Source organism: Aotus nancymaae, unplaced genomic scaffold (assembly GCF_030222135.1).
Source record: "Aotus nancymaae isolate 86718 unplaced genomic scaffold, 86718_ANA_hifiasm-v0.15.2.pri h1tg000062l, whole genome shotgun sequence".
Lineage (NCBI taxonomy): Eukaryota > Metazoa > Chordata > Mammalia > Primates > Aotidae > Aotus > Aotus nancymaae.
In genome coordinates this window covers 26,614,150-26,641,422 of record NW_026988476.1, presented here as the reverse complement: position 1 = coordinate 26,641,422, position 27,273 = coordinate 26,614,150, and the positions used below count along the sequence as shown (strand labels likewise).

The window sequence follows — 27,273 nt, the reverse complement described above, 5'->3', positions numbered from 1 at the left end:
TTATACTTTTATACTCATATAAAGGCAACTATGTACAAGAAGACTTGCAACTCTGCAGTTGCTTTGTGATGTTGGATCACTGGGATAGGAGTATGGCCCAATTATGTGCCTTTGTGTCTTGACCTTTATCTTGTAACTTTCTCAACCTTGTCAACCCAACTTTCTAGTATTACCACAATGTCTGTATTGAAAATTAACCATTACCCCTAACTTTGGATCTGCAGCAAAGAGTCAGACAGTCAGACAACTCCACTTTCAGGCCACAAATTGTTGGCTTCACATTTACAGTGTTGGAACTGCTACTACTTGTCCTTCTCATGTGACATCACCAACTTTTTTTTTTTTTCAATATGGCATGAGCTAATCTTTCTAATACATACAGTTTCCATCGAATGTATGTTACTTTGTTGAAGCGCAATCAGATTTTTTTGTTTCCCTGAAAAACCCACTTTTCAGGATATATTCCTGTTTAATTTTCTATAGCTGGGTAAGCACTCTGTACTATTCCTGGGGCTGTTTTAAAAACACTGTCTGTGCTGATCCAAATCAAACAGCCCTTTAGAGGGTACTGACAATGATGTCTTCATTGAATATGATCACTGCTAAAGCTTTAGCTCCTTGTTTGCTCTGTAATGCTGTGCCAAGATCTTGGCCTTTAGATGTTCCCAGAATCCCTGGAAACATTACTTATTTGTTTGTATCAGCATTAGAATGGTTTTGCATTCACAACAAAATGTGAATCTCTTACTGGGTTGAAGTGGTTTTCTTTACCTAATCATAAGACTTGAAGCCTGCTGGAACAGAATTTTAAGTAAAACATACCAGAAGTCAGAGTAATAGGATTCCTTTGTTTTTCAAGCTTTGGTAGAAAATTTCTTCCTAAATATTACAGCATTTAACATTTAAAAATTCTGAGGGATACTGATGAGAACTATGATTAAAGATTCACAATATTTTACTTTTAAGACATAAAAAACTACTCTTCATATCCTAGCCTGATGACTTAAAGATTTATCAGCAGGGTATCATAAAAATAATCCGAACACTCAAAATGGGCTTTATTTAAATATCATAAAGGCTAAACATTATGGCTCTACCAAAATAAAACACTAAGAATATGAGCAGAAATAACATTTTACAATTTCTGTTTGGAGCTTTTAAAATAATACACTAGTAATTGATTCTATTTTGGCTACATTTTGAGTAAGAGAACAGAAGCATTTTTAAAAATGGGTCCTTTTAAAAAACAACAAAAAAAGGCAAGTCAATACCAAGAACCAAGCACACTCCCATCGAAGGGAACAGGGAGGCATAGGGAGCGCAGTCCACTCAGTGGTTAGTCAGATAACACGGGCGCCACACTTGCTCACTGGTGCGTGTCAGCCTTGGTGCCAGGGCGGCAGGGCCCTGAAACGTGGAGAGGCAGACAGTTTCACTGGCTCCCACTGGCTCCTCAGGCCAAAGTCCGGGCAGAAGTTGGCTTTGTGGGGTTCCTGTCGTCCTGCCAACCCATGGCACTCCTGGGACACCGCTAGGAGAACACTGGCCAAATCCTGCATGAGAAGTCACCTCCATCACAGTCTCCTCAATGTCGGGGGTCAGACTACAGGAAACCCCTTTTATCAGATTTTATGGTGTCTGTACACTAGCCAAGGAAAGTAAGGGAAAGAAAAAGAAAGCAACTTGTTTAACCTCATCTAATAGAAAGGAAAGGATTCTCCAAAGTAGTTGATCTGGGAACGAAGCCCAACATCTCTAAATCTCAGCTCAGGGTACTAGGTTTTCATTTACCCATGGTTTTTAGAAACTTAAATCATTAAGATCCTATCTACTCTGGGCAATCATATCATTGGTTACTCTAACAGAGAGTGGCCCAAAGCCATTGTTGGACACGTACAAAATAATCTGTGTACCATTTGACAATAATCTATACACAAAGCACATTCAGCCATACACGTATCTCCACAGTATAGACACACATTTAAAAAATTTTTAACAGCGGAGAGGTCTTCATCTGTCATTCTTAAGGCTACTAATAGGAAATATCACTTTTAATAAGGTTCCTCAAACACCACATGCATATGTAGATGCAGAGATGAATATTCACATACCTGTGTGTAGATGTTCAGAAACAAACACGACCACCACACATACGCGTGCAATCTCTTTTCTGAACCAATAAAGACAATGCTTTCCTAAGGAATGTCTGAATTTTATTGTACTTTTTTTTTTAAAGAAAATATCATAATCTTAAACAATTTCTTTCAAATGGATAAACTTAGACAATTTATCAACGCTTCCTTACATTTTTACACCACGCTGAACTCCAGCAGGTTTTTGTTTTAAGGTAAACCAGGTTTTTGGTTCTTCCCTGTGGAGAAGTTACTTTCAAGTCAGTGAAAGTTCTTGGCCCATGATTAAAAGTCTTTGCCAATTAGTACTCAACAACTTCAATTCATTTTTTTCTGGTTCAAGATGAGTAGGAGCCTAATAAGGCTGTGATAAAAGGGCAAAAGGCACTGAGAGCCAAAAGCGGATTAATGAGCTCCTCCATTTATTTGTCTTCCTAACAGCTGAACTGTTACAACTATTGACACTCTTCAAAAGGTTCCGCTCTGAACCCTGTCCAGGCACTGCAGGCTCCAATGGACATCTTCAAATCCAGAGAATGGAGGGGCAAGAGCTTCCCCTGTGTGATGCCAAAACCAACAAAGCCCCATGGATCAGGTAATGAAACTTCAGCTTTTCCCCCTTTGAGATTTATTTACTGGCAGCTGACAAGGGGCAAATTCAGCTCGAATTGTGCAGTCAAGGCCCTGTCAAGCTTTTAGAGGCACCCTTGTCTTGAAGCACCTTCATGACTGGCATTTCACTCAAAAGCCCTCGGCACTGGTCCTTAACAGCTTATGACATCACAAAGGACACTCCAGACAGATGCCTACATGGCATCCTGCAGCATTTTAAAAGAGAATTAGTGGTTTTAATTATGGTCGTAGTATGAAAGGGAACCATGCAAGCTCCACAGGAGACCTTTGATCAGACCCTTTTGCTAGTACAATGCCACGGAACTGTGACTATTCCTGGTAAGGGGCCTTTTCTTGCTGAATGACTCACCAGTGATCTTTGAATGCAGACAAGCTTCTAGCCCTCCCTCTTCATTAGTGAGCATTTCTATACAGGGCCCTATATAGTGCTTGGAGTCTAGGAGCTATACAATTGGGGGAAAAAGAAGCCCTACAGATTCTGGCCTCTACTTAGGAAGTGCTGAAGGACTCTGAGTGACTTTATTCATTAAAACAGGTTGCTATTAATTAACTGTCATAATAAAATAAAGAACTATTATTTGCATTTCTTACTATGTTCTCTTTAGTAATATGTATAAAAGATGCTTGTAACAGAAATGAATTTATTGAGCCCCTTCCCCATCCCCCCCAGTCCCTGCCCTTTTTTTTCCCCTTTGCATTTTAGCAGCAGGAGCCTACTAATTATTGGGGCTAGATCTCTGAGTCCAAATAGAAGTAAAACATAAATATAAAATTAAGCAAATGCAAAATCCTTTTTACTTGCCAATCAGTTTCTGCAACTGAAAGCAGCAAACATAATTTTTTTTTTTTTTTTTTTTTAAGAGAATGATCTAAGACAGTAAAACAGAAACTTTTTCCAAAATATCACCCAGTTGGTGTTTAGCTTGAAGTGTAAGGCTATGTAACAACCATAGCTACTTTGTAAAAAATGTACTCTCACCTAAAGCCTAACAAGGTTCATTCTTTTTTTTTTTTCCAGAAAACATAAAAAGTCTTTGGTCTGGTATTACTATAAAAAAAATTTAACCTTTAAAACTGATCCCAATAAGCATGGCCCTTAAACAGTTCATGGTCAATATTTAGTTATATGAAAATAGTTCATTCTCTTCTAGAATCTAATCGAGCACAGTCATCTGGTGAAAGACCGGAAGTCAGAAGACTTTTCAAAAGCTTCTCACTGAAATGTTAATTTGGTAACATGGGATAAACAGAATTTTGCATAAGTGGGAGATCTTAGTCACTCAACATCCCATGAAACAGTACTGCCGGACCATGTTACTTGTATCTGGGAGATGACTGTATCTCAGAGATGACTTAGTTTTAAACGTTTTATGCAGTTTCTTTTCTTGAAGAAAAAGTTCTGGACTTCAGAATTTTGGAAGCTGAATGATGAGCAGGTTTTTCATATGTTGCTGTCTCAGACATTCTTCCTACTTCTCAGACTTTGCAGTTCTTTTCTTAGGTGCTTTACAGCACCTAAAATATCAGCGTGCTGTGGATCATTCCGTGCTTTCTGAGAATACAGGCGAAAATGTTTGATGGTTTCAGATAACAGGACTTCAGGGTCTGCATCTCTTGCCTGAAGGCGCAGCATCCGCTCACAGGCAATGGCATAGTTCTTGTGCCAATTCACTGGGTGCTCCTTTTGTAAATAGACAATCTCCTTATAAAGCTAGAAAACAGCAGAAATGTTGGTATTCCATTGTTAATTCTTTTTTTTTTCAAAAACAACATCAAAAAAAACACAGAGGAATTAACAACAAGAAAAAAAATCCAAGCAGCCTCCAGTAAAAATCTAATCATTGCTAGGCCATGCAGAAAATGCAGGGATGTTACTGTAATTATTACAGTAGCGGGAGGCAAATATGCTGCATGTAAAACTGCTTCTGAGGTTTTCGGATGTTGCAGGAGAAACCTAAGACACACTGTGTCAGGACAAAATGCTCTTCCTCCAGAAAGATGTTCTGGGGAAGGGATTTAATTTTAATTCATGGAAAGCTATTTACTCAACAAGTAGAAGGGTTGAAACTCTAAATTTAGCTGTTGGAGAGAAGAAAAAAAAAAAACAGATTTCTTTAGAAGACTGCCCAGAAAAAGAACTTGAAGGAATTTAAATTTTTGTCCCATATTTTTGACAGAAATTTCTCTCTACATTAAAAACAACACTAATAACAATAGCAAAGATAAAACAATCCAGACAAATTCATTATCATAGAGGCTGGGTGTGACAGAATTTAAGAGACATCCATAAAGTGAGATACTGAAAAGCTTCACAGTATCCTGTAATTTACAATTTGGATAGTTAAAAAGTGTGCCCATAGGAATTTAGAATTTCATTTTTCAACATCAAAGAGAGTATTAATTGGATAGAGTTAAGATTTTTTTTTTGATAGGGAGTTTTCTAGAGAAAACACATCAAAAAATTAACAAGTAAAAAAGAAGATACAAATCTGCAAAACAGAGTATTACAGTTGCTTATTTGGGAATGTCACAGCTTTCTTGGAGATTGTCAAGTTAAAGATGTATTCACAGTCATTTACCTGTAGACTTTCTGAGAGCACAGAAAAGCAATAGTGCTTTCTCCAAGGAACAAGGCTTTTTGAATTAGACATGACATCAGTTAGTTAAAAGAAACCCAATCATACTGTCTATTTTTCCAATTCCCACTCCGGGGCAGACAAATGCATACCTATTTTAAAATAGCACTCTCATGAAAAATTCCACAATCCATGATTTGATATATCCTTCAACAGTTAATAACCGTCAGTCTTCCAGCTGCCTTTTAAAGCAAATTTCCCCCTTAGTTCCCTTCCTTTTATACCATAGGGAAGAGGCTGGGCATGGTGGCCCACGCCTGCACTCCCAGCACTTTGTGAGGCCAAGGCCAGAGGACTGCTTGAGACCAGGAGCTGGAGACCAGCTTGGCCCACAGAGCAAGACCCCATCTCTAGTTAGAAAAAATAAATAAGAAAAAAATGGGAGAGAATCACCACGCACTTCCATATACAGCAAGGTGATTGTCAAGACTCCTACCCTTTATCCTCTTGGTAAAATTTTCAAAGCTTCTTTACCCTTTCCTCACCATCCTTTTTTTCTCCAGTGGATTCTCTTCACGAGCCCTCCCCGATAAGACATGGGTGTAAAGGCTGTAGCACACTGCCCCATACTTAAAGCAGGCATTCAGGAACTGTTTAGTTTTCAAAATCCTAAGTGTTGCTTTTTTAAAAAATTAAGTATAATACGGCCGGGTGCAGTGACTCACACCTATAATCCCAGCACTCTGGGAGGCTGAGGCGTGTGGATCACGAGGTCAAGAGATCGAGACCATCCTGGCCAACATGGTGAAACTCTGTCTCTACTAAAAATACAAAAAATTAGCTGGGCGTGGTGGCGCACGCCTGTAGTCCCAGCTACTTGGGAGGCTGAGGCAGGAGAATTGCTTGAACCCAGGAGGCGGAGGTTGCGGTGAGCTGAGATCGCGCCATTGCACTCCAGCCTGGGTAACAAGAGCGAAACTCCGTCTCAAAAAAAAAAAGAAAAAAAAAATATTAAGTATAATACATATTTCTATACAAATCTATGCCACTTAGATTGATGTTTGTTACTTTTCTGTTTTTAATTTTTGCAGGTACACAGTTGGTATATATATTTATAAGGTGCATGAGATTATTTTGATATGGCTTGCCATGTATAATGATCACATCAGGGTAAATGGGGTATCCATCACCTCAGGCATTTATCCTTTCTTTGTGTTACAAACAATTCAATTATACTCTTTTAGTTATTTTTAAATGTATCGTAAATTCCCGTTGACTGTAGTTACCCTGCTGTGCTATCAGATACTAGATTGTATTCATTCTAACTATACTTTTGTACCCATTAACCATCCCCACCCCACCGCCCCACACTAAGGTGCTGAAGTCCAAACCAGATGCCAACACTTCCAGCAGCATTTCCCCAACTACTCCAGGGAATGGAGGCTCATTCATAACCCACCTACTAGTCTTCAGGCATCAGGAAAACTGTACTACCTTTTTCTGGAACACTTTGTTACTGAAACATTATCAACTTATTTCAGATGTCCTATTAAGCTACATGTGCCATATCTTAAGAAGCCCGTCATTTCTCATTATGTGGCATTATATTTCTTCCTCTGTATTTATGTGTTACTGTGACATTAGTCTCAGTGGACTGTATTCTGTTAGTTTCGGACATCTTCAAATTATCCAATTTATTCCTATAACATTGGTTACTCCCTGTCCTGCTCCCCAACCACGCCTAAATTATTAAGTCACCTGAACTTAATGTTCTGTATGAGCTACTGAGTAGGATAATGTACCCTGCAACAAAAATATTCTTTATACCTAACAAGAACAGTCTTGGAAAAACTAGCACCGGGGGTGGTAATTAAGTAATTATCACCAAATAATTGGCCTCACTTGTCTTGTAAACACTGTCATACATCTGGAGACTATGCAAAGGAGATACCAATAATCTGTGTTCACTAAAAAAAAATAAACCTTGCTGACCCAAAGGGACAATAACAAATCCACAAACGAGCTCTAGTAGTAGCCTAACAACTGACCATGGGAGAGACCACTGATGAGAATATAAAACAGTAAGTAAGTCTCCTATCTCTCCCAACTAAATATTGCTCGTTTTTCATAGAATTACAAGGTATTGGAGATAAACAGCATTATGCTATGAACAGGATATGAAGGACAATCTTTTAATGTTTAAAGCCCCCTTTGTTTTTTCTTTTTTAGAAAAAAAAAATCAAGGCCTGGAAAGGTTCATTGACTCACAGTTGACAACTAATGGCAGAGTGGGCCCAGAAGCTGGGCCTCCCTACAGCCAGACAGAACTCCAGCATGCTGCCGTCTATAATCAGGTATCTTGCTGTCCTCAAGTGGGGTGCCTCGGAGGATTCTGCCTTTGCCCCCATGGCTGACTCCTTATGGACTGCTCTCCCCTCCCTCTCTCGCCTCCTTGCCCCACCATCTGTCTGGTTAGCTCTTTCTGATCTTTCAAGATGACACTCCAATGACGTCCCCTCTGGAAGCCTTCCCTCCCTCCCTCCCTCGCCAGCCTACTCCCCAGCTTGCTCCAGTCCAGTGCTCTGGGTTTCCGTAGCACCTCTGCATGCCTCTCACAGAACTCACAAGAATGAACTTTGACTGAGGACCTGATCTTCTGTCTCCTTCTCTAAACTGATACCTTTTCAATAGCAGGGATAAGACTTGATTGTCTCCAATACACTATTTGTATGGAGGGGGTGCTTAAGAAATGCCTTGTAAGTGGATGAAGAAGTGAATAAATAAGGAACCAGCGATCACAATTTAGGAATAAAAGTGGTCATGTTGATTGGACACCAGGCTATTTTGACTTAGCACCAAACACTTGCCCTGGCTGAGCAGAACCACAGCAGTCTAGAGAGAGCAAAAATATCTCAGCTGCTTAGACATACAGGTCCTATGCTCTGTTTTCATTGTCCCTTGTCAGGATATTAGTTTCCTACATAGCAGATTCTGCAAGTGTCCAAAGTGCCCAGTGCATAAGTCACAGAAAAGCAGAGACTCTTAAATAGTGCCACACCAAGTCTCCTGTATCTGCTCCCACTTCCCATCAGAGAGGACAGATTTGTGCAAGAGCTTCAGTGTGGCTGTGTCTTCCAAAGGTTCATTTGCCTTCCTGGGGCCACAGTCAGAAGACAGAGCCAGCCTCCATGACTGTTGATCTCTTCCCATGAAATCTCAACAAGCCATGGCCTTATCATTTCAAGTGGAGCCAGGTCATGACTTTTGCATAGAGAGCAACCTGCCAGACTTTGTTTTATATGAAACTATTATATTAGTTTCCTATTGCCATTGTAACAAATTGCCACATGTATTTATTACATGTGGTTTAAAGCTGTGGTTTAAAGCAACATATATTTATTACCTTGCACTTCCCGAGGTGAGAAGTCATAAAACCAGCATGACTGTGTTCCTTGAGGAGGCTCTAGAGGAGAATCTGTTTCCTGACCCTTTCCAGCTTCCTCCAGAGGTGGCCTGCACTTTCACTCCTGGCCCCTTCCTCCATCTGCAGTCAGCGTGTAGAATCTTCACATTTCTGTCTCTCTCTGCCCTCTGCTTCTGCATCACGTCCACTTCTCTGACTCTGACCTGCCTGCTTCCCTTTTATGAGGACCTTGATAATTATGTTGGACCCTCCTGGATAATCTGGGATAACTCCCGTCTCAAGACTCCTAACTTAATCCCTCCCGAACCCCGCTTTGTTACATAGGTAACATACAGGTTCTGGAGATTAGGACATAGACATTTATTTTGGGTAGGAGGTGTTATTCTGCCTACCACAGCCATTTACTTTGGATATCGTGATACAATTGAGCATTTGTTCATACATGCTGCTTTATACCATACAAATTAAGATGGAAATAAAAGGATGAAAACTCTAATGTGATACACCCTCTAACCATCCTGAACAATCACCATCACCTTCCCACCACTATATATAAAAGTGTAACAGGGGCTTCTGCCAAGATGGCTGAATAGGAACAGCTCCAGTGCGCAGTTCCCAGCGAGAGCAACACAGAAGCCGGGTGATCTCTGCGTTTCCAACTGAGGTACCAGGTTCATCTCATTGGGACTGGTTAGACAGTGGGTGCTCGCCCAAGGAGGGCAAGCTGAAGCAGGGTGGGGCATCACTTCACCCGGGAGGCCAAAAGGGGTGGGAGAACTCCCTCTCCTAGCCCAGGGAAGCCATTAGGGACTTTTCCTGACACTCTGGCTCATATACTGTGCTTTTCCCATGGTCTTCACAACCCCCAGACCAGGAGATTCCCTCTGGTGCCTACAACACCAGTGTCCCAGGTTTCCAGTACAAAACTGGGTGGCCGTTTTAGCCACAGCAGTTTTTTTTTTTTTTTTTTTCATATCCCAGTGGCGCCTGGAACACCAGCGAGACGGAACTGCTCATTCCCCTGAAAAAGGGGGCTGAAGCCAGGGAGCCAAGTGATCTGACTCGGTGGGTCCCACCCCCACAAAGACCAGCAAGCTAAGATCCACTGGCTTGAAATTCTCACAGCCAGAACAGCAGTCTGAGCTCAACCTGGGACAGTTGAGCTCGGTGTAGGGAGGGGCATCTGCCATTGCTGAGGCTCGGGTGGGCAGTTATAACCTTGCCTGCATAAACAGTCACTGGGAAATTTACAGAGCAACTGGGCGGAGCCCACGGCAGCTCAGCAAGGCCTCTGGAGGCAGACTGTCACTAGACTCCCTTCTTGCTGGGTAAGGGATCTCAGAAAAAAGGCAGCAGCCCATCAGGGACTTAAAGCCCCTACCTTCCTGGACAGAGCACCTGGGAAAAGAGGTGATTGTGGGTACAGCTTCAGCAGACTTAAACGTTCCTGCCCAGCAGCTCTGAAGGGAGCAACAGATCTCCCAACATAGCATTCGAGCTCTAATAAGGGACAGACTGCCTCCTCAAGTTGCTCCCTGACCCCTGTGTATTGTGACTGAGACACATCTCCCAGCAGGGGCTGAAAGACATCTCCTACAGGAGAGCTCTGGCTGGCACGTGGCAGGTACCCTTCTGGGACAAAGCTACCAGAGGAAGGAACAGGCAGCATTCTTTGCTGTTCTGCAACCCCTGCTGACGATTCCCAGGCCATCGGGGTCTGGAGTGGACCTCCAGCAAACTCCAGCAGACCTGCAGCAGAGGGGCCTGTTAGAGGGAAAACTAACAAACAGAACAAAATAGTTTCAACATCAGCAGAAAGGACGTCCACTCAGACCCCATCCAAAGGTCACCAACTTCAAAGACCAAAGGTAGATAAATCTACGAAGATGGGAAGAAACCAGTGCAAAAGGCTGAAATCTCCAAAAACCAGAATGCCTCTTTTCCTCCAAGGGATCATAACTCCTCACCACCAAGGGAACAAAACTGGATGGAGAATGAGTTTGACAAACTGACAAGAAGCAGGCTTCAGAAGATGGGTATTAACAAACTTCTCCGAGCTAAAGGAGCATGTTCTAATGCAATGCAAGGAAGCTAAGGACCTTGAAAAAAAGGTTAGATGAAATGCTAACTAGAATAACCTGCATAGACTTGATGGAGCTGAAAAACACAGCACGAGAACTTCATGAAGCATACACAAGTTTCAATATCCAAATCAATCAAGCAGAAGAAAGGATAACAGAGATTGAAGATCAACTTAATGAAATAAAGCGAGAAGGCAAAATTAGAGAGAAATGAGTGAAAAGAAATGAACAAAGCCTCCCAGAAATATGGGATGTGAAAAGACCAAACCTACATTTGATTGGTGTACCTGAAAGTGATGGGGAGAATGAAACTGTAAGGTTGACCTAAAGGATGGAGAGGCAGACCCAGGGCGAGGTTTAGAAAGTTTATTTCAACCTGCCAGGCCAGCTGCCTCACCACAGGCGGCGAAGGCCACAGCCTGGCCTACAGACTATGGGAGTTATATAAGGGGTTTGCAGGTAGCTGGTGCTATTCTAAGAAAAGCTGCATCCTGGTTCTTAGGTGTTAACATTCTGCTTAATTGGGTCACCATCCTGGGTTTGAGAGCTGGGTGGAACCACATCCTGGAACCCAGGTGCCCTGTTTACAAGGCTTGAGGCTGTTTTTGTTGTGAGCTCGGCTTACCAGGGGAGAATGGGGAGGGGGTCTATGGGCTTGCCTTGCCACGACCTTAACATTCCAGCCTTTTGTTATATATGTAAAAGAAAGGGAGAAGGGGCACTGTTCATTTCTAGCTGTTTCATGCTGAGTAGGGACGCTGGCTGGGGTGAGGCTGGCATGCAAGTTGTAGTCCTGGAGTATCATGTCTTGTATTGTGCTGCAGATAAAGGCTTGTAATCGATTCTGCAAAAACTGGGTGAAAAGACATAGGAGACAAGGGCCAAAGACCAAGAGGAGGGGGAGCAACCAAGGGGTCCAGGAGCTGAGATCCCAGGAGGTCCAGGCAGAAGAATTGTTTTCTTTTCATTTTTGGGCTCGGTCTTTGAATCTTTTGACTGCATTTTGCACTAATCTGGGTTGCTTGAGATAGAAACAACATTGCTCGTATAGGAAGATGCAGAGACCGCCTTTTTCAGAGGTAAGTAGATTGAGGCCTCTGTGGATCTGGAGGACAACTGCAGCCAGTGAATCTATTTGTGTTTGGAGGGTAGAAATGCACTTGGTCATGTCCTCTATACTGTCTGTAAGGACTTTGGAGAGGGAGCCATAGTAGGAGAGAGAGTTGGAAAGCCCGGCAGTTCCTGTTGCAATGCCTGCAGTTCCTGTAGCTACTCCTAGTCCCACAGCAGAGGTATGAGCTGCACCGCCCGGCGGTGCCAGACAGAAGTGCAGACTGGAATGTATAAGGATTGGTTACCTGGGGCTATATTAACTTTTAGGCTGAGAAATACTAGGGTACAGGTGCCAGTCCAATTAGTGGGGTGGCAAATATAGGTGGAGGTGTTGCATAAAAAGAAGACACTTTAGCTTGGCAGACAGAATTGGTTGTGTATGTTGAAGAGATGTGAAAATTTGTTGTTTTTTAACGTCCCTGCAAGTGCAGCTGCAGTGAGTGGCTGCAGGGGTGCATTAAGAGGAGTTTGAGTGCCCTGCGGTGCCTTATTTTCCCAGTGTAGTAAGAAGCGTTTGGTGTCTACCAGAATCCAGTGAGAGGAGTTCTTGGTAAAGAATGGGTGGAGGACAGTCTTGAGTTTTAGGTGACTCAGTTTCATAGGAAGGCAGCCAGGGATGGAGATTTAAGCAGGGACAGTGTCTGCCATTGCAGAAGCCTGAATTCTTATTAAGGAATAGGGTGATGTTGAGTTCTGGGGGGCTTGAAAAGCAGAGGGTAGTTTTGAATATGTTTTGGTTGGTATGATCCATGGAGGGTTTGAGTTGTGAAGTTACACTGTTGGGGGGCGGGGGGCCTACGTGGTGGATGGTTGGGGAATGGCGCTGAACGCACAGTGGGGCCTGAGAGAGCAGAGCTGTTTGTGTGGCAATGGGGTTTAGTAGAGGCTGAGCTTGACTGATATAGGGAGCAACGGAGGTGAGATATCGGCGTAATAACAGAACTGCTTGTCCAGTGGGACACTGAGGTTTGTTATGTTCTGTGAAGGATTTAGAGAGTTGTATTAGTTGCTGTAAATTATATTGAAACAGTCTCCCTAATTAAAAGTGGGGGTGAAAGGTTACTCTGGTATAGATCCAGTCTTGTGTGAGGACAGGGATGGAGTGTAGGCAGTGTCCGAGACAGAGAGGCACAGCCAACAGTTGCTTGCCAGAGCTGGGTTACAATGGTTTAGTTGGAACTGAGTCGAGAGTGTGGTGCAGGTAGCGTGGCAAAGGAATGGGGTAGGTGTTGGTGAGAGGGTGTAGGAGTAGCAAATAAGCAAAGGGTAAGGATGAAGGCAAAAAACTGGACTTTATCTGGGGTGAAATTGCACAGGGTGCCTTGGAAGGTAAGGTCAGTTATCCAATCTAGAAATGAGAGAGTAGGTTCTTCAGGAAAGAACCATGTAATATCCTCTGTGAGACAGTGCAGGAAGCCAGTGAAGCGACAAGAACAGAGACAGGACATAAAAAAGGGGGTAATTATTTACCAGTGATTGTTATTCCTGCTATTAGTGCAATGATTAGGCAAAAAATTATGGCAGTGAAGGCTCTCTGCTTGCTGTTCCACGTTGAGGGGACTACAGTATATACACCTACTGCAAACAAGAGAGGGAGTAAGGCCATTCCCTCGAGGAGGATGTGGTAAGCAATTTCCATTTAAGGGTGTTATAACACTTGATTTCTAAGAAAGGAGCAGGAACAAATGGGGTAATTTTGCCTAATTGTCTTGGTGGCAGGTCCTCTGGAATGGATGTGAGGTGGAGTCTGGTTGGCCCGAGGACGACGCTGCAGTATTGACGAGTGGTTGGCGAGGAAGGAGTAGACGGACCAGTGGGGGCGTTGGGGGCCTGTTTTAACGTGGAAAGATGATACCAAGAAGTAAGTCCTGAGCATTTGGCCGCCGTGGGGGTAGTGAGGAGAACCTGGAAGGGGCCTTCCCATTTTGGTTTAAGGCTTGTGGGATTAAGGGTTTTTAGAAAACATACTCTCTTGGGAGTAGGGCCTGGTTAGCTGGGCCTTCGCGAGGCCTTGGGAGGGTCCGGCTGGGGTGTTTGTGGAGGAGGTGTCGGATGAGGGAAGAGTGTTGTTAACTCTCCTAGTGGAGAGTTAAGAGGGGGCCTCTGTTTTGTAAGAGGAAAGGGCATCCATACAGTAACTCAAATGGGCTAAGGAGGGTGCTTTTGGGCAGAAGGGAGGTCCAGGGCTTTTGGATTTCAAGAGTGAGTTTGGTTAGCTGAGTCTTAAGGATCCCATTTGCCCTTTCTACTTTTCCGGATGACTGGGATCGGTATGGGATACGCAGGCACCACTGGACGCTGAGGGACTGAGAGACTTGTTGGGTGATTCGGGAGATGAAGCTAGGGCCATTGTCCGATTGTATGGAGTGCAGAAGACCAAATCTAGGGATGATTTCTGTTATAAGAATTTGGGAGACTACTGCAGACTTTTCTGAGGAGGTAGGGACGCTTCCACCCACCTAGAGAAGGTGTCTATAAGGGTAAGAAGAAACCTAGTTTATTTTGACAGGAGGCATGTGCGTGAAGTCTATTTGCCAGTCTTCTCTTGGGAGTGATCCTCTTAGCTAATGTGTGGGGATGGGAGGAGGGTGGAGGGCCCCTTGAGAGGAAGTTAGAGCATACATGACAGTTAGAGGATATGTCCTTGAGTGTGGTAAATAGGTGGAGAAGAGACCTAAGCACGACGGAGAAGGTACAGGGGGCGTGCACCGATATGAAAGGACTGGTGAAGAGCTGCCAGAATTTCCTTAGTTTGTTCTTGAGGGAGGATGAGTTTGTGATTTTTGACTATCCAGCTCCTCTGGAAGGAGGCTCCTTGTTGCAGTAGTGAACAATTCAGTAGGGCAATGCTGGGGTTGGACTGTGAGAGTGATGAGGAGGACAGGGGCGAGGAACAGGGGCAGGGACAGAGGAAAGGGAGGCTTCTTTTGCTGCCTTGTTGGCATTTCTGTTCCCTCCTGAGATTTCATCTGATCCTGTCTGGTGTCCTCGGCAGTGTATAACTCCTGCCGTAGCTGGGAGCTGTGTAGCTTGGAGGCATTGGTAAATAAGGGGACCATTAGTGATGGGGGTTCCTTTGGCAGTAAGAAATCCTCTTTCCTGCCAAATAGTGGCATGGGAGTGAAGGATGTAGTAGGCGTATTTGGAATCTGTGAAAATGTTGACGCATTTGCCTTTGGAAAGGGTTACAGCTCTAGTGAGAGTTCTGCCTTTTGGGAGGAGGTTCCATTGAGGGTAGAGGTTTAGTTTCAATTACTCAGTCAAGACTGACAACTGCATACCAGCGATTTCATGGGAGTTGGCTGGTTTAGAAGAGGAGCTATCTATGAATAACTGATCGTCAGGATCGGGGAGAGGCTCAGGGGAGATACTAGGGAAATGAGGCTGTAAGTGATCAAGGACTTCAATATGGGAGTGAGTAGGAGGGAAGGAAGACAGTGGAAGTAGAGATTCAGGAGTTAGGGGAGCACTTTTGGAGAGGCAGAACTCAGGTTTTTCGAGAGAGGGCACGGAGTAGTTGGATACGAGAAGGGGAAAGGGAACGTGGGGCTCGGGAGGAGACGATATCTTATAAATTATGTGAGCTGTGAATGGTGGTGTCTTGACCGAATGTTAGTTTTTTGCTTTCCAAGGCTAGGGTGGCAGCTGCTGCTAGGGCTCAGAGGTAGGCTGGCCATCTTGAGCAGTGGTGTCTAGTTGTTTAGAGAGGTAAGCTACGGGAGCAAAGGCGGGGGGACTTCCTTTTTGTTGGCCAAGGATGCCAAGGGCTATTCCATGTTTTTCAGCTGTGTATAGAGTGAATGACTGAGAGATGTCAGGCAGAAATAGAGCAGGAGCAGTGACAAGAGCAGCCTTAAGTTTGTGAAAGCTTGGGATTATGTTGTGTGAAGGGGCTCATTTAAAGGGCCTTTGGCAGGTTCAAAGAGGGGGTGGGCTAGGAGGGCAAAATTGGGAATCCATATTCTGAAGAAACCTGCTAGCCCTAGGAAAGAAAGGATTTCATATTTTGAGATGGGTGGGGGCAGGCTGTCTATTAGTGCTGTCTGTGCTGAGGTCATGGCTCGGGTCCCAGGAAAGAGTTGGACTCCTAAGTATGTTACTGTTGAAGTGGAGAGTTGTGCTTTGGAGGGGGAGACCCTGTATCCCTTATTAGCGATAAAGTTCAAAAGGGTAATGGTGTGAGTTTGAGAGTTCCCCTTGGGACTACAGATAAGGAGGTCATCCGCATACTGGAGAAGCTGACTAGGAGAAAGGGAGAGGTGAGGTCTTGAGCCAGAGCTTGCCAGAAGAAATAAGGACTGTCCCTGAAACCTTGGGGGAGGATGGTCCATGTGAGTTGTGACTGGAGGGAGTCAGGATCAGTCCAAGTGAAGGCAAAAAGATTTTGGGAGTTAGGATGAAGAGGAATGGTAAAAAGGGCATCTTTCAGATCGATGGCGGTATAGTGGGTTGTGTTGGAAGGGATGAGAGGAGCACGTAAGGGTTGGGAACTACTAGATAGATGGGAGAGACTGCCTGATTGACAGCCCGGAGGTCCTGGACTAGTCAATAAGAATTGTCTGCCTTTTTGACAGGGAGTATGGGAGTATTATATGGAGAATGGGTTCGCCTGAGAGGGCCGTGTAAGCCTTTTCGATGAATTAATGAGATGGGACATTGAAGAATCCTAGGAAATTTGGAGGGGTCCTTTAATTGGATTTTGATGGGGTCATGGTGTACTGCTACGGAAGGGATGGTAGTATCCCACACTATTGGATTAACAAGGGAGGTGGGGAGCGGGTACTGGTGGGAGGGGTCAAGGGCTGGTGTGGTAGCGGAGAGGAGGAGGAGAGAGTCTGGTTGTGGGGACCAGAGGAAGGTGATGGAAGCTCTGAATTTGGCTAGGAGGTACCTGCCTAGAATGGGAGTAGGACAGCAAGGCATGATTAAAAAAAAAAAAAAAAGTGTGAGAAAACAGTATTAAATAAAGAACAAGGAAGGGGCTTGGTGGCCTGTGGATGTGAGGCGAGTCCATCAACTCACACAACTGAGACTGGAGAGAGATGAGTTGGTCCTGGGAATTCAGGCAAAGCTGCGTATGTGGCCCTGGTATCGATTAAAAAAAGAGATCGGCTTACCTGTCACTAGTAGAGTTACCCTGGGCTCCAATGCAGTGATGGCAGATGGGGCCCTGGGCCTCATCGGTCTTCAGCAGCCAAGCCAAGGAGCTGCAAGGGTGCAAGTGATTCTTCACCTTTTGTCTTGGTGAAGGGGTTATGGGTTGGAGGTACAGGCTTTTCTGTCTGCCTGCTGAGAGGATAGTCAGACTTCCAGTGGCCTGTGTGCTGGCAGATGGAGCAAGGGCTTTCTGGCACCTGTGGATTGGGACATGCCCGTGCCCAATGGCCTTCCTTGCCACACTTGAAACATGCACCTGGAAGTGCTCTGCTGTCAGGTTTTTTGTACTCCTGGGTGCCATAGCCAGGTTGGCAAATGGCTGCTACTAGAAGCTGGTATTTAGCACCATCTCTTTGGGCCTTGTCTATTTTACTTTGTTCATCCCTATTACTGAAGACCTTGAAGCCAGGTTAAGGAGGTCTTGTTGTGGGGTTTGAGGGCCATCTTCAGGCTTTTTGAGTTTATGCTGGATGTTAGGGGCAGACTGGGAGATGAAATGGGTATTAAGGACAACAGGCCTTTCTCTGGAGGCAGGGTCAACACGGGTATACTTCTGGAGAGCCTCTGTCAGGCAGGAGAGGAATTGGGCAGGGTTTTCATCTGCTTTCTGGGAAATTTCTTTGAGTTTTTCAAAATTTATAGCCTATGGGCAGCTTTAAGGCCTGCCATGAGGCAAGTAATCATGTAGTTACAAGATGCCCAGATCTGTGGGCTGAATATTCCCAGGCTGGCTCCTTTCGGGGGACAACAGCCGCCCCTACAGGTTTAGTAGGGTCCTGCCAGTGAAGGTCATCAGCATGTGCTGCAAGCCACACTCTTTCCTTCTCTTCTGGGAGGAGAGGATAATATGCAGATCACACCAGGTAAGTTCATAAGACTGGGTAAGATATTTAAATTATTTGATGTAAGTGTCTGGATCAGAGGAGAAAGACCTGAGGTGCTTTTCGATTTGGGAGGGATCAGATAGATAGAAGACATGAACACGGACAATGACTTCCAACCCCACCACTTCTCGAAGGGGGAGTAAGGGAGCTGGCTGCGGGGTATGCCATGTTCAGGAGCAGGTGAGGGGTGAAGGGGACAAGGAGAGAGCAGGGATCTAAAGCGGAGGTTCAGGGTGTTCTGGCTGAGGCTAGGGGTGGTGGCAGGGTTATGATTTCCGTTCTTTGCATTTGCTAAGGAGTGTTTGTTTTACTTCTAATTATGTGGTCAGTTTTAGAGTAAGCATGATGTGGTGCTGAGAAGGATGTAGATTCTGTGGATTTGGGATGGAGAGTTCTGTAGATATTTATTAGGTCCACTTGGTCCAGATCTGAGTTCAAGTATTGGATATCCTTGCTAATTACCTGTCTTGTTGATCTAATATCGACAGTGGGGTATAAGACTCCCACACAATAATAGTGGGGGACTTTAAGTCTCTTTGTAGGTCATTAAGAACTTGCTTTATATAGCTGGGTGCTCTTGTACTGGTGCATATATATTTAGGATAGTTAGCTCTTCTTGTTGAATTGATCCCTTTACCATTATGTAATTGAAATTAATTTATAAATTCAAAGTAATTTATAGATTCAAAGCTACCATTGACTTTCTTCACAGAATCGGAAAAAAAACCTTAAATTTCATATGGAACCGAAAAAGAGCCTGCATAGCCAAGACAATCGTATGCAAAAAAAAAATCAAAGCTGGAGGCATCATGCTGCCTGACTTCAAACTATACTACAAGGCCACAGTCATAAAAAAAAAAAAAGCATGGTACTGGTACCAAAGCAGAGATACAGACCAATGGAACAGAACAGAGGCCTCAGAAATAAATAACGACACACACCTACAACCATCTGATCTTTGACAAACCTGAGAAAAAGCAAGCAATGGGGAAAGAATTCCCTATTTTATAAAAATTTAATAAATGGTGTTGGGAAAACTGGCTCCCTTCCTTACACCTTATACAAAAATTAACTCCAGATGGATTAAAGATTTAAACATAAGACCTAACACCATAAAAACGCTAGAAGAAAACCTAGGCAATACCATTCAGGTCATAGGCATGGGCAAGGACTTCATGACTAAAACACCAAAAGCATTGTCAACGAAAGTCAAAATTGACACACAGGATCTACTTAAACTAAAGAGCTGCAGCACAGCAAAAGAAAGTGAACTGGCAACCATCAGAATGGGAAAAAATTTTTGCAATCTACCCATCTGACAAAGGGCTAATATCCAGAATCTACAAAGACCTTAAACAAATTTACCAAAAAAAAACAACCCCATCAAAAATTAGGTGAAGGATATGAACAGACACTTCTCAAAAGAAGACATTTATGCAGGCAACAAATATATGAAAAAAAGCTCAACAATACTGGTCATTAGAGAAATGCAAATCAAAACCACACTAATATACCATCTCACTCCACTCAGAATGGCAATCAAAAATCAGGAGACAACAGATGTTGGAGAGGATGTGGAGAAATAGGAATGCTTTTACACTGTTGGTGGGAGTATAAATTAGTTCAACCATTGTGGAAGACAGTGTGATGATTCCTCAAGGATCTAGAAATAGAAATACCACTCTCCAAGATGGCCAAATAGACACAATTCTTGCGCACAGAACCCAGTGAGAGAGAAGCAGAAATCTAGAGAGCTCCTAGCTCCAACCGAAGTACCAGGTATATTTCAATAGGTCTGGTTCAATGTTAAGCAAAGCCCAGGCAGGGCAAACCGAGGTGGAGAGGGGTGCTGTTTCACCCAGAAAGTGCATCTGACTGGCGAGTCAGAGGCTCCCCGGCTCTGGCACTCCAGTCCAGATATAGCACTTCCCCCAAAGCCTCAGCAATACACAGAACAGAGGATCTTTGCCAGTCGAGCACTGGGAATTACAAGCACGGAATTGTGTAATAATCCAGGATAATCCAGGATGGTGTCCCGGATCGGCACACAGACCTAAACAAACGCATAAGCCCAAAAGGTGGCTGGGAGAGCCTGCGGACCGAGCTATCGCCCCCTCGCCCCGACCAGAGAGAGAGGAAGCTGAAAGGGGGAGACGGCCAGGTGTGGCTGGGCGGATCCCTACCGTCCCCCACAAACATGTACCCCAGAACTTAAAGTATAATAATAAAAGTATAACATACGTCATATGCATGAGTGTAGAGTTGAGTTTTCATTGCTGAAGGCATCTTAGCAGTTTCTGCCAGGTTAAAGATGAAGAACGGTGTTTTCATCCTGGGAGTGGGGATAGGAACCTTCATTAAAATCATACAGCCAATTGCACATTCAGGGCTAAATCTTCCAGGCTTCTCCACTGATAAGGAATATACAAAGTCCTTTGTATCATTTTCAATTCTCTCATATTCATGGACATTTGCTCTGAACCAGCAACAATCCCTCCACTCACCCACTAAGATGCCGCATTCACACTAATGAGTAAATCCTTTAGAATGAAAGCTTCCATTCATCATCACTACTACATATCATTCTGCCTCCAAATGTACGTTATTATTATGCAAGAGAAGCCAGGAAAAGGGAAACTTGCTGAGTTTACCAACACATCCCTGAAGGTACCCATCACGAAGCTCATGCCATGTGTGCCCAGTTCTTCAAAGGCAGTTAGACCCTTAGACCCCATGAACTAATCCAGGTTGTGATCAGCACACCAATTAAATCAATACCTGCCCAAATAATGACCTGCTTTCTTCTTTTATGTGATTTCTTCCCAGCTCTCCCACACCCAATCACAGTGAATTGTGCAAATTTGTTCTATGACTAGACTGACAAAATATGCCATTTTCTGACTTATTCAAAAATACTATTGCATAAGCTATAGTATATATATATTTGCAAAGACTTCTTTAAACTTATGCAAGCTCTTTATATTGTCACTGTTCTCAGTGCACAGTCCCTGGCTCAGACTGGGCATCAATACATTTTTGCTGAAGGAAGCACTCCATATGTACAAGATACTCCTGTCTGCATGACTTAGGACTTTTACATTAATACTTAGGCCAAAGTTTGTTTGTTAGTGTTATTTTGATTTTAAAAAAAAAAACAACAATGACAGGAACCAAAAGAAGCAGTAGCATTACTATGAAATGTTCCATCCAGGACAGGATGACCTCTCTCCTCTCTGAACAACAGGAAAGTACAGCATCCATCAGATTAACATTTCAATCTCCTTTAACATGTCTCTCTGCTCATTAGACTATAAGCTTCATGAGGATAGGAACTGTGTCATATTCAAATGTGTAGCTTCAATGCCTAGCACAGTGCCTGGCCTCTAGTGAGTATTAAGTGCTTAACTAATTAACAGGCACATTACAAATGGAGGCGAGGTTGTAATGATTAACTTCTACTCAATGGATTACATTCACTTTAGTTAAGGCAAGAAAGCACAGGAGATATGAGTGTTCCAGAGGCAGACAGATGTGAGATTTGGACTTCATCACTACCAGGTATATGTCCTTGGACAAATAACCTTTCCACATCCAGTCTGCTCTTTTATAAAATGGGGATCATAACTTCCTCATAGGTTATTGTGTGGATGAACTGAGATATTCATGTATAAAGACTAGTACAGTGCCTCAAAAACATAAATGCTCATAAATGCTATTTTTATGATCACTACTCACCCCTACTGTCAAAATTAAAAGTGCCATAGGCTACTTCTCTGTCACATTTAAAAACAGACTACAAACACAAAAACATAGATTAGTTTACCTTGCTTGCCACATTTCTTCATTGGCCACAGATTCCCAAGAAGATGGATCAAACCTGTAGTTACAAAAAAACAGTAGTATCTTTCTGTCATCCACATTTTTAGTTTTTTTTTTTTGAGATGGAGTTTCACTCTTGTTGCCCAGGCTGGAGTGTAATGGTGCGTTCTCTGCTCACTGCAACCTCCACATCCCAGGTTCATGTGACTCTCCTGCCTCAGCCTCCTGAGTAGCTGGGATTACAGGCGCCCACCATCACACCCAGCTAATTTTTGTATTTTTAGTAGAGATGGAGTAGCACCATGTTGGCTGGTCTCAAACTCCTGACCTCTGGTGAGCCATCCACCTCGGCCTCCCAAAGTGCTGGGATTACAGGTGTGAGCCACCATGCCCGGCCATCCTCCACATTTTTGCAATGGATATACCATGACTTTTATAATCTGACAAGGCCAACAAAGGAAGCTGAATCTTGAAATACTGATAGTGATCAAATGGATAAACTTGTTCTCCTAAATAAGTTGAATTATAAGGAAGTTTGAGTTTTGGTAAATGTGTTCTTAATCTGCATAGTGAGCTCCCATGCCTGAAGAGAGCAAACAGAGATTAATGGAAAGACACTGCAAGTACCTGGAGAGCCAGCTGTTCCTAAGAACTATATGTTAGATGGCAGCAGGGCAGAGGTGAGTTGTAGGTCACTCTATGGACAGAGGTAAGAGCCAAAGGGCTGTGAAACAAGGGGATCAGCCTGAAGAGAGGGGACTCCTGACTTGGAAAATCACTGCTGGAGCTATGATGCTGCTCAAAGAACAATGGGCAAGACATTTGATTTTTCCTTCTCTTAATTAAAAATTTTCTTATGTATATATTTTGACAGATTGAGGATAATGAGCAATGTTATGTATGTGTACCAGTTGTCAGCTGTTCTGGCTTTTTCTTGTGGTCCTGCAGTGCTTTGATTATCCACATGTACATATTGACTTTTCAAAAAAACCTTATAGCATTTTAAAATATAATCTTGTCTGTTGCTCTTAAATTATAAGCAATAGGCAGGCAGATCACAAGGTCAGGAGTTTGAGACCAGCCTGGCCAACATAGTGAAACCCTGTCTCTACTAAAAACACAAAAATTAGCCAGGCATGTTGGCACATGCCTGTAGTCCCAGCTATTGGGGAGGCTGAGGCAGCAGAATCACTTGAACCAAGGAGATGGAGGTTGTGGTGAGCCAAGATCACACCACTTCACTCTAGCCTGGGAGACAGAACGAGACTCAGTCTCAAAAAAAAAAAAACAGAATCACTACTCCATAGGTAGAGCAGTCTAGATAGTGACTCATTTTCTATATAGGAAAGAGTAAATTCTATGTAGAAATGCTTAAAGGAAGGCTAGTAATGCCCCAACAACGTAACCAGATTGATGCCAAGAAACTGTGAAAACAGAGCTACTCAAATCTGAGTCTTCCCTCACAGAGAAGTTATCTGCCATTCTTAAATAAAAAATATGACAAGTTTGTACATATGGAAACTACCATAAACAACAGAATGCCTTTTAAAGTTCAACTGCAGTTAATGAACCTCTTCCACTTTTAGGGTAATGAGATATAGGATGGTGGACAAAACAGCATTCAAAGACCCGGAAGTAGAAGGTGCCATGCATCTAACCATCATGGAATTCACGCAACCACAGCACCCCTTTCCCTCCTCTCTCCCCCTTGTTCTGTAAATAGGATGATGACAAAGACATGTTCTCTTTTTGTTGTTTTTTGGTATTCTGTGGGTAGCAAGTAACAATATTAGCAATAAAAAAACAAAAGGCATCTCAAAATGTCTTTTTTAGGGGTATTCAAAACTGCTATATTTATATGCACCAAAAGGCAACTGCTGTTCATACCTTCCATATTCTTCGGTCCAGTTATAGATATTTTTTGTAAGTTTAATCCATTCCTCGGGGCTGAATACAATCTCCAAAGGAACCAATTTGTCACAAGACCCCCATGGCCAAAGTGAATAGTTCTTTTTCCAGGATGGGTCACCTTCATGAATTCCTATGCAAACAAATGTTTCTTTTCTATTTAAAACAGAAAAATACATGATGTACTTAAAATTTAAAGTTCTAAATGTTAAGTAAATATAATTCATGAAACATCATTTTTAGATTTTTTTTCCCACTATTACTTACATGATTTTGGAAAAATAACTACCTGCGTCTAGTCTTCTCATCTGTGAAACAGGAATGACAACTATCTTTCAGAGCTGTTTAGGATTAATGAGGTATCTGATATAATTTACAGACTCAAAACATAATAGAGGCTGGACATTGGGCTTCACACCTGTAATCTCAGCACTTTGGGAGGCTGAGGAGGGAGGATCACTTGAGGCCAGGGCTTTGAGACCAGCCTGGGCAACACAATGAGATCCCATCTCTATTTATAAAAAAAAAAAAAAAAGAGTTCTAGTTCTGGGGAAGATGGAGTAACTACAGTCTACTTTGTGTCTCCCACTGTACACAACTATAACTCCTGGACACAGAATATGTGGAGCAGCCATCTGAGGACTCTGAAAAGTAAAAGGTAGAAACAAGATTGAGAAAAATGACCAGAATTAAACGTTCCACCACATCAGGGATAAGTTTACCATTTTTCTCCCTCCATGGGGGTAAAAAGAAGCTCTAAACTCAGAGGTATGTTTCAAATAAGGCCAAAAAGAGTTCCAAGAAAAGTCCCCCTTTTTTTGTAGCCCAAGGAGTAGAAAAGGGGACTCCTAAAGTTTGGAGAGAGTAGAGGAAATCCCCCAGGTCTTTTTCCTTCTCTCCTTTCCCAGGTGCCAGCCAACACCATGGCATTAGTGGAGGCAGCAGCACAGTGACTCTGAGGGAGGGGAACCCTTCCTTCTAAGCAGAGGCACTGTGATTCCAAGAGTGTGGAGCTAACCTCCATTGCTTTTTGTTTCAGTCCTTCAGCCTGGCTCCAGATGCAGACACAGTCACAGGAAGTGCATGGCAAAAGAAAGAGATTAAAGCCTTAGCTTTCCGGCCAGAGAACCAAAAAGGAAGGTCCTAGCAAGTTGGAAAGTAACGGGGTGACCAGAGAAAGGAGAGCAATAAAGAGAGCAATCCCATAACGTTGTATATAAGCTCCTGGCTTATCTCTGAGCTGTGCATGCACAGGTCTGACCCTAAACAGGGTCCCAAAGTGATTATGGGCGTAAGCCACTGCACCCGGCCCACACTGCACATTCTCATCTCCCAAGTGCCAGCAGGCTACTGTGCATCCAGGCAGGGCACCCCCAGGGGAGAATCAGGGGAGACGGGACAAAAGGCCTTAGAAGTAAGCCAACATATAAAACCCTGAGTCAAAGGTTAAACGGGGCACATGTCTTTCAAGTCGCCTGCTTTGCCTTCTAAGTATACTTTCCTTCCTTTTGTTTCTGCTTTAGAGCTTTTAATAAACTTTTGCTCCTAATCTAAAACTTGCCTTGGTCTCTCCTTCTGCCTTATACCCCTCAGTTGAATTCTTTCTTCTGAGAAGGCAAGAATTGAGGGTGCTGCTGACCTGTACATATTTGCAGCCAGTAACTTGGACACTCGCCACCGGTAACAGTAGCACACACATGGGATTGATCCAAAAAGCACTGCAAATGCTTTGGAAACAGCATTGGTATTAGAACCACAGTTCACAGAAGGCAGGCCTGAATTTGCAACCTGAGATTAACCTAGCCAAAGGCTTGGTAACAAACAAACCAAAAAGTCATCATTCTCCTTGGGATATAAGACCCAAATAATCAAAATGTCCAGGATACAATCCAAAATTATTCAGCATATGAAGAAGCAGAAAAATGTCAACTCATAAGGGAAAAAACAATCAACAGATGTCAATTCTAAGATAACACAAATGCTAGAATTGTCAAAGACTTTAAAACAACTATTATAACCAGGCATCAAGAAGGAGGGCAAATACTCTACAAACAGTTGGAAAGATGGAGAAGCTCAACAAAAAAGTAAAATATACAAAGAGGATCCAAATGGCTTAATATAAGTTTGGCGAGACAGTATGCCAGGGAATTTGAAGATAGATTTTTAAAAATGATACAGTTTAAACAAAAAAAAAAAAATTGACTAAAACGTACAGAGTTTAGTCATCTGCGGGACAATACCAAAAGGTCTAAATTCATTTCATTAGAATCTTGGAAGGAGAAAAGAAAGACTGTGAAACAGGAAAAATTATTTAAAGAAATAATTCCCAAATTTTGTGAAAGATATAATCTTATAAGTTGAAGAAACTCAGTGAACTCCAAATGAGTTAACTCAAAGAAATCCATGCTAAAATATATCATAATCAAATTGCTAAAAACTAAAGACAAATAAAAAGTCTTGAAAATAGCCAGAGAAAAACAATAAATTTCACCTAGGGGAAAAATTATTTGAATAACTGTGGATTTCTAATTAGAAGCTACACAGGCCAAAAAAAATGTAACTTTTTCTTTTTTTTTCTTAGACAGGGTTTTGCTCTGTTGCCCAGGCTAGAGTGCAGTGGCACAATCATAGCTCACTGCAGCCTCAAACTCCTGGATTCAAACAAACTTCCCACCTCAGCTGCCCAAGTAGTTGGGACCACAGGTGTGCGCCACCACATCCAGCGAATTTTTAATTTTTTTTTTTGTAGAGACAGGGTCTGCCTATGTAGTCAAGTTTGGTCTTGAACTCCTGGGCTCAAGCAATCCTCCTGCCTCAGCCTCCCAAAGCGCTGGAATTACAGATATAAGCCACTGTGCCCAGCCCAAAGTAACATTTTTTTAAATGCTGAGAAAAACAGTATTATCAACCCAGAATTCTAGTTCCACAAATATCCTTCATTTCCAGATAAAGGAAAACTAAAAGAATTCATTGCTAATAGTCTTGGTTTAAAAGAAATGCTTAAGGAATATCCTCAGAATAAAGGGAAACTATACAAGAGGAAAATCTGGAATATCAGGATAGAAGAAAGAACAACAGATCTGGTAAGTAACTGAATAAAATTGTAGTCTATTTTTTTCTCTTAAGTTCTTTAAGAGAAACTGAAATATCACGCCTGTAATCCCAGCACTTTGGGAGATCAAGGTGGGTGGATCACGAGGTCAGGAAATCGAGACCAACCTGGCCAACGTGGTGAAACCCTGTCTGTACTAAAAAATACAAAAATTAGCTGGGCATGGTGGCACATGCCTGTAGTCCCAGCTACTTGGGTGGCTGAGGCAGGAGAATTGCTTGAACCTGGGAGGTGGAGGTTGCAGTGAGCCGAGATCACGCCACTGCACTCCAGCCTGGTGCCTGGCAATAGAGCAAGACTCTGTCTCAAAAAAAAAAAAAAAAAAAAAAAAAGAGAAACTGAAATAAAAATGACCACATCTGACATAATATATGACACAAAAGTAAAAGACACATATGGCAGTAAGGGCTCTACATTCTGCGGGAAGTGGTAAA

General features: G+C 43.0%; 1 protein-coding gene and 1 long non-coding RNA gene across 4 annotated transcripts in view; one reads left to right on the top strand and one right to left on the bottom strand.

Moving 5' to 3' along the window:
• Positions 1–1,034: 1,034 nt before the first annotated feature.
• Positions 1,035–27,273, bottom strand: part of TMEM260 (transmembrane protein 260) — a 74,421-nt gene continuing 48,182 nt past the window's right edge. Inside the window, exons 13-16 of the mRNA XM_012450989.3 lie at positions 23,707–23,883; positions 21,824–21,877; positions 20,242–20,332; positions 1,035–4,476 (exon numbers count right to left, since the gene is read on the bottom strand). Coding sequence (XP_012306412.2) covers positions 4,222–4,476; positions 20,242–20,332; positions 21,824–21,877; positions 23,707–23,883 — 577 coding nt within the window. The 3' untranslated portion in view covers positions 1,035–4,221. The remainder of the gene's footprint in view (positions 4,477–20,241; positions 20,333–21,823; positions 21,878–23,706; positions 23,884–27,273) is intronic.
• On the top strand, positions 11,436–20,239 carry LOC105716388 (uncharacterized). 3 transcript variants are annotated; one of them, XR_010338598.1, is made up of 4 exons: positions 11,436–11,925; positions 13,455–13,583; positions 13,679–13,820; positions 18,713–20,239. It is a non-coding gene; the product is annotated as an uncharacterized LOC105716388 (long non-coding RNA). The 3 variants fall into 3 exon arrangements; XR_001107273.2 differs by lacking the exon at positions 11,436–11,925 and having other exon boundaries at positions 12,760–13,583; XR_010338599.1 differs by lacking the exon at positions 11,436–11,925 and having other exon boundaries at positions 12,760–13,583; positions 13,679–17,979.